This window comes from Babylonia areolata, chromosome 18 (genome assembly GCF_041734735.1).
Source record: "Babylonia areolata isolate BAREFJ2019XMU chromosome 18, ASM4173473v1, whole genome shotgun sequence".
NCBI lineage: Eukaryota > Metazoa > Mollusca > Gastropoda > Neogastropoda > Buccinidae > Babylonia > Babylonia areolata.
Genome location: NC_134893.1, coordinates 17,258,853 through 17,266,352, shown reverse-complemented (window position 1 = coordinate 17,266,352; position 7,500 = coordinate 17,258,853). Strand labels below are relative to the sequence as shown.

At 48.7% G+C, this 7,500-nt stretch overlaps 1 protein-coding gene across 6 annotated transcripts in view; it reads left to right on the top strand.

Moving 5' to 3' along the window:
• Positions 1–7,292, top strand: part of LOC143291867 (uncharacterized) — a 103,473-nt gene extending 96,181 nt beyond the window's left edge. For all 6 annotated transcript variants that reach the window (XM_076601987.1, XM_076601989.1, XM_076601988.1 and 3 more), the window contains 3 exons: positions 1,295–1,579; positions 3,852–4,115; positions 5,815–7,292. In XM_076601987.1, the coding sequence (XP_076458102.1) occupies positions 1,295–1,579; positions 3,852–4,115; positions 5,815–7,153 (1,888 nt within the window). In that variant the 3' untranslated portion in view covers positions 7,154–7,292. The remainder of the gene's footprint in view (positions 1–1,294; positions 1,580–3,851; positions 4,116–5,814) is intronic.
• Positions 7,293–7,500: the final 208 nt, after the last annotated feature.

Below are 7,500 nucleotides of genomic sequence, written 5' to 3'. Positions count from 1 at the left end.
TGTTCAACAACTTTAAGGACAGTGCTTCACAACGTGTTTGTTGTCTGCATCGTCGTGTGTGTTAGTGTCTGTGTGTGTGTGTGTGCTTGTGTGTGCTTGTGTGCGTTACTCGCTTCCGTTCCGTACAGCTGTGAGCGATGTTGTGTCTCTCAGTCTGACGCTGTGTTATACTCGTACATTATACATGTATTAAGTATTCAGTATAACTACATTTATATGCGTACATGTTTGTGTGTCTCTTAGAACAACGGCAGATGTGTAAGTCGGCCAAAGTGCTAATATCTTCACCGTTGGAAAATAAAGATTCATTCATTCATTCATTATTATTCATTCATCATCATCAGCATCAACATCAGCAGCAACAGCATCGTAATGACTCTGCAATATCATCAAATCCTCTTGTGTGGAACCTCTTCATCAACATCAATATTCGATACATATTGTTTTCGTTGTTTGCTTCGTTTTCGTCATCGTCATTATCTTCATCAACTCAACCCAGCGCAACGCAACGCAACACAATGCAGCATAGTACAGTACAGTACAGTACAGTACAGTACAGTACAGTGCAGTACAGTACAACACAATACAATACAATTGCATTTTTTCATCACCATCGTGATTGTCGTTTCTTGTATTTCCCACATGAACAAACGCTTCTGTAGGTGAAATGTCACCCAGCTAAACTCTCAATACTGAGTTCAAGAGTTGGGTTCAACGATCTACCTGCTGACGGCTTGAGGATCAACTTGTTCAGGGCCGGGATCTTCGTTCGGTGAGGGTTGTGTTGTTCGAGGGGGTGGAGTCCTGGGCATTTGTCCTGAAACTCTCTCCGTATGGTGTAGCCTTTGTTAATTTTTTTTTTCTTTTTTCATCCGAACGCAGTGTGTCATTGAGAAACCGTAAATGAAACTTTAACTCACTCAGTACGGCCAGTCCTCTCTTCTCCTCTACACAGACCCCTCGGATGTCCAGTGGGTGTCTGAATGACCCAACCTTTTGCTTCCGTCGTCATAATTGTGGTATTCTTTGTCAACATTCACCTCTTCAGTATAAGAGCCTTCCGCTTGCAATATTTTGATGATGGTGATTGAGGTGAAACGCTGTTAACGTCGTCTCTTTTGCCGTTCGTATGGAGAGAGTTAAAACTAAAACTCTATGTGGTATAGCCTTTTGTCCGAACGCAGTGCTGATGACGCCTCCTTGAGAAACGAAACTGAAACTTTAAAACTCTCTCTCTCTCTCTCTCTCTCTCTCTCTCTCTCTCTCTCTCTCTCTCTCTCTCTCTGTGCTGCAGGCTGATGGAGAAGCCAGGGACCACAGCTGCCCACCGCTCCTCCTCCACCCACCACCATCCTCACCACCACCAGCAGCCTGGCGCCTGGTCGGAGGGCAAGGGGGACAGTGGAGGAGGAGGAGGAGGAGGAGGAGGGGGAGGTGGGGGAGGAGGGCAGCACCACACGCAGTACATCCGGCGACTGGTGGACCTCAGGGATGAGCTGCTGAGCCAGGAGGAGACGGGTCTGGCCCGGGCACTGGACCGACTGAGACTCCACTCCATCAGCAACCGAGAGGCGGCCAAGTGAGGGGTGGGGGACGGTTGGGGGTGGGGGGGGGGGCGGGAGGGAGGCGGTATGGTGGTGGTTTAGTTGTGGCGTAGTTTTAGCTTTAGTTTAACTTAGCTTGGTGGTCAGCTTGTGTGTGTGTGTGTGTGTGTGTGTGTGTGTGTGTGTGTGTGTGTATCAGAGAGAGAGAGAGTATCAGAGACAGAGAGTGTGTGTGTGCGAGGGAGAGAGAGAGAGAGAGTATGTGTGTGTGTGTGTGTGAGAGAGAGAGAGAGGGTAAGTCACAGAGGGAAAGAGACACACACACACACACACACACACACACACACACACACACACACACACACACACACACACACACACTGTGTGTGTATGTGTTTCAGTGCGTGTGTGTGAGTCTGAGTGTGCGTGTGTGTGTGAGAGAGACAGACTGTGTATGAGAGAATGTGTGTGTGCGTGTGTGTGTGTGTGTGTGTGTGAGTACACGTGTGTGTTTGTGTGTGTGTGTGTGTGTGTGTGTGTGTGTGTGTGTGTGTGTGTGTGTGTGTATCAGAGAGAGAGAGAGTATCAGAGACAGAGAGTGTGTGTGTGCGAGGGAGAGAGAGAGAGAGAGTATGTGTGTGTGTGTGTGTGAGAGAGAGAGAGAGGGTAAGTCACAGAGGGAAAGAGACACACACACACACACACACACACACACACACACACACACACACACACACACACACACACACACACACACACACTGTGTGTGTATGTGTTTCAGTGCGTGTGTGTGAGTCTGAGTGTGCGTGTGTGTGTGAGAGAGACAGACTGTGTATGAGAGAATGTGTGTGTGCGTGTGTGTGTGTGTGTGTGTGTGAGTACACGTGTGTGTTTGTGTGTGTGTGTGTGTGTGTGTGTGAGCGATGGTAAAATGTATGTGTGTGCTCTCTACTGGCATAATAATTTTTGATTGTTTTATTTGTAACGCACACATCGTATTTCATCATCTCATATATGACTCCCTATATGTATGGGTTTTTTTGTTGTTGTTGTTGTTTTTAATTTGATACTTATCCAATCTATATCAATGAACACAGAGTATATCATTTGAGATCATACAGTGTTAAGCACGTGTCTATCACGAATCATTGTTCATACTGAAATGAGGGGAGTCTGGTCAGACTTGGTCTTGATCTGTGAATGCCCTTCCTCTTTTCTATGTCATTTTTTTTTTCTTCTTCTCTTTTTGAATCAGCAAACGTGTCACCAATTTCTCTTTTTGGAAATTTTCTTCTTCTCCATTCATGGGCTGTGACCCCCCACGTTCACTCGCATGAACACGAGTGAGCTTTTACATGTTTGACCGTTATTACCCTCGCAATTTAGGCAGTCATACTACGTTTTCGGGGGGTTGGGGGGGGGCTCTTTTTGGCAATGATAATAATAATAATAATAATAATAATAATAATAGGGTATTCTCGTAGCTTTTAACCTATCTTGTCTTTTTCTTTACTTCTTCTTTTTCAGGTTATTACCCCCTGCCATGTAGGGTGGGCAGTCTTGACTCCATTTTCGGGGGGTTGGTAGCTGGGGGTTGGGGAGGTGGGGGGGGGGGGGGGGGGGGGGCTCTTTTTGGCAATAATGAAAATAATAAGATATTCTTGTAGCTTTTATTCTATCTTGTCAATGTTCCTTCTTCTTTGTCAGGTTATTTTTATCACCGCCATGAAGGCGGTCTTGACTCCGTTTTCAGGGGAGGGGGGGGGGTGGCGGGGGGGGGGGGTGCTTTTGGAAATAATAATAATAATAATAATAAGGTATTCTTGTAGCTTTTATGTTATCTTGTCTTTGTTACTTCTTCTTTGTGAGGTTTTTTTTTATATCATAATTATTATTTATTTATTTATTCATTTATTTATTTATTTATGTAAGCTTATCTATTTTTATTTATTCATCTTTCTTTTTTTTCTCAAGGCCTGACTAAGCGCGTTGGGTTACGCTGCTGGTCAGGCATCTGCTTGGCAGATGTGGTGTAGCGTATATGGATTTGTCCGAACGCAGTGACGCCTCCTTGAGCTACTGAAACTGAAACTGAAACTGTCAGGTTAGCACCCCGACCATGTAGAGTAGACAGTCTTGACTCATTTTCAGAGGGGTGAGGGGTGGGGGCTTTAAAAAAATAAAATAAATAAAACAAATAAATAAAATGATAAAAATATTATTATTTATTATTATTATTATTATTATAAGGCATTCTTGTAGCTTTTACCCTATCTTGTCACAATGTTCCTCCATCTCCTTTGTCAGGTACCGTCTGAAGATCAAAGACCAGGCCTATGCGGCGGGTGGTGGTGGTGGTGGTGGAGGAGGAGGAGGAGGCTACAGCGGTGAGAGCCCCAGGCCAGGGTCTCAGCTCCAGCAGCACCCGGGGTCGTCCTTCCCGCGGCCCATGCTGACCACGGTGGAAAAGTTCCGTCAGATGAGGCCTCGGCGGCAGCCCCCGGTCATCTTCCCCTTGCAAGGCAAACAGCTGATCGAATCCCAGGCTTCTACCCCCGTCAGCACAGCAAAGTGGGTGGAGTTTTGATGTAGTGTTTGAATGGTGTTTTGGGCGATTGTGTTTTGGTAGTGGTAGTGGTGTGTGTGTGTGTGTGTGTGTGTGTGTGTGTGTGTGTGTGTGTGTGTGTGTGTGTGTGTGTGTGTGTGTGTGAGTGAGATAGTAAGTTTCACAGAGAGAAGAAGAAGAAGAAACAGAAGAAGAAGAAAAAGAAGAAGAAGAAGAAGAAGAAGAGAGAGAGAGAGAGTGTGCTCTGTATGGTTGAGGGTGTAGGTGTCTTAAGGGAAAGCATGCATGCTCGAGAATTCACCCTGTTATGCATAAATCATTTGAGAGAGTGTCTAGTTTGCATCCATGCGTTGGTCTGATTGGTGTGTGTGTGTGTGTGTGTGTGTGTGTGTGTGTGTGTGTGTGTGTGTGTGTGCATTAAATTTAAAAACAAACAAACACAACAACGTTAATTCATTTGGGCATGGTGATGTATGTGTTGTTGTTGTTGTTGTTGTCTTTTTTTTTCTTTTTCTTTTTTTTTTTTGGCGGGGGGGGGGGGGGGGGGGGGGGGGGGGGTTGTTGTTGTTTTTTTTTTGGGGGGGGGGTTTGAGTATTCGGATTTGGTTTCAAATATTATGATGTGGTTTAAGTATTGTTATATTGATTTTGTGGTATGAGATTTTACCATCCAGGTATAATCATGTTTGACATGTACACTGGGTGTTGTACATGATGTGTGTGTGTGTGTGTGTGTGTGTGTGTGTGTGTGTTTGTGTACATACACAATTAATCATTGCTGATGTCTATGTAGATTTATGTTTGTAAGTTGCCATTTTAGTCTTTATATGCATTGTTTTACTCATCAATGCTACATTGTACAGCGCCTATACAAATTATCATTAATATTAACATTGTCATCATTATTATCATTATTTTTGTTGTTGTTATAAACAATGTTATTATGATTACCATCATCAGTATTACTATTTTTATTATTGTTATCATTGTTATCATCATCGTTATCATTATTATTACCCCTGGTTGAGCATTCTTTACATTGGAGGGCGCTGTACAAATTATTATTGTTGTTGTTGTTGTTACATTATTATTATTATTATTGTTTTTGGCGGTGGTGGTGATGGTGGTGGTGGTGGTGTCGTCGTCGTCATTGTATTTGTATTTGTATTTGTATTTCTCTTTTTATCACAACAGATTTCTCTGTGTGAAATTCGGGCTGCTCTCCCCAGGGAGAGCGCGTCGCTATACTACAGCGCCACCCTTTTTTTTTTGTATTTTTTCCTGCGTGCAGTTTTATTTGTTTTTCCTACCGAAGTGGATTTTTCTATAGAATTTTGCCAGGAACAACCCTTTTGTTGCCGTGGGTTCTTTTACGTGCGCTAAGTGCATGCTAGCACACGGGACCTCGGTTTATCGTCTCATCCGAATGACTAGCGTCCAGACCACCACTCAAGGTCTAGTGGAGGGGGAGAAAATATCCGGGCGGCTGAGCCGTGATTCGAACCAGCGCGCTCAGATTCTCTCGCTTCCTAGGCGGACGCGTTACCTCTAGGCCATCACTCCATCATGATCATCATCATCATCATTTTATTAGTAGTATTATTGTTTTTGTTGTTGTTACCATTATTATTATTATTATCACCATCATCATCATCATCATTATCATCATTATCATCCCCCCCCCCCTCCTCCTTGGTTCTTCAGCCCCACCCGCAGCTCCACAGAGGAGAGCGGCAGCCGGGCGGACTCCACCGCCCTGACGAGGGGCGGCAACAACTACAACAGCAACAACGGCAGCGGCAACGGCAGCACTGTGGAGGACACGGTGAAGGCCAACCTGCAGCGCCTGATCCAGCCCACCTCCTCCATCCCCAACATCGGCCGCAAGGCCCTGCGGCAGGAGTCGCTGGAGCTCAAGTCCCAGTCGCTGCACAACATGCGGAACCGGGTGTTCAAGTCCACGCGGCCGCACCTCGTGTCGCCCTTCATGCTGTCCCAGGACGAGGACGGGTATGGGGCCGCGGAGGGTGGCAGGGGAGGAGGAGGGGGAGCTGGGGGCGGGTGGGACTCGGAAGGCGAAGTGCAGCTGTCCCCGCACGCCTACAAGCTGGGCCCCATGACGGACGGGGACCGCATCAACATGGAGAAGCTGAACCAGTACTACTACATCTACTGCATGCCTGACACTCCAGGAGGAGGAGGTGGTGGTGGAGGAGCGGGGCAGGGGGACTGGGAGGGGGAGGAAGGGAGGAGGAGCCTGTCGCTCAGCCTTCCGCCCTCCTCCTCCTCCACCACCCCGGGGCAGAGACGAGGAGGGGGTGGGGGAGGCGCGGGGTCGAAGGGAGTGGTCAACGGTGGCGGCGGGCAGAGGACGAGCCGCAGGACCAGCTCTGAGCGCTCCCATGCCAGCCGACCCTTCTCGGACCGCAGCAGCCTCAGCCTGGTGGGCAGTTCCGACCTGGAGGTCGGTGTAGGGATGGGGGTAGGGGTGGAGCCCTCGGTCAGCCCCTCTCGCTACAGGCCCCACCACCCCCACCACTACAACCATCACTACCCCTCCGACACCGGTCCCACGCCCACCGCCACAGACAGAACGACGCTTCCTGTCATCCATGACAACGGTGAAGGAGGCCCCTACTCTTCCTCCTCATCCTTCCTCAGACATCCCCACGGGGCTCCACCCACCTACAGAGGGGACGCATCCTCGGAAGGAGGCCTCGCCAGCACCACGGAACGCCGGAAGCGACACATCGTCATCGACATGCCGCACATCATCTTCAACGCCGCCACTCCGGACCTCGCTGCTGAGGCCGCTGCCGTCGTCAAGGGCGAGCATTCCGTGGTGCCGCCGTCCCAGGCGCCGCCGCCGCCTCCGCTCTCGGAGCGGCCGGGCGTGCTGAGCAAGACCCTGAAGCAGAACGAGATCCGGCACCGGGAGCTCCAGAACCTTCTGGAGGACGTAAAGGAGCTCAACAAGCGGACAGAGACCCTCAGCTCGCAGGCCCAGAGGGCGGAGCTGGACTCGCCTCCCTTGCTATGTTGATGTGATGTGATGGTGTTTTGATGTGATTGTTGATGGAATGGTGTGTTGATGTTTGCACTCCTGATCCGGCGGCGTCTGCGGTGGCTCGGCCACGTCAGACGAATGGATGACGGGCGGATCCCCAAGGACATTCTTTATGGCGAGCTCGCCACAGGTTCCAGACCTATAGGAGGGCCTGTCCTACGCTACAGGGACGTCTGTAAACGAGACTTGAGGGCAGGTGACATCGACCCCAGCAGGTTGGGAGGCAGTGGCCGAAGATCGCAACAGCTGGAGAAGGACCGTGAAGGCATGTGTCCAGAGGAGCGAGGAGAAGAGAGAACAGCACTGGGAAGAGGGAAGAGGGC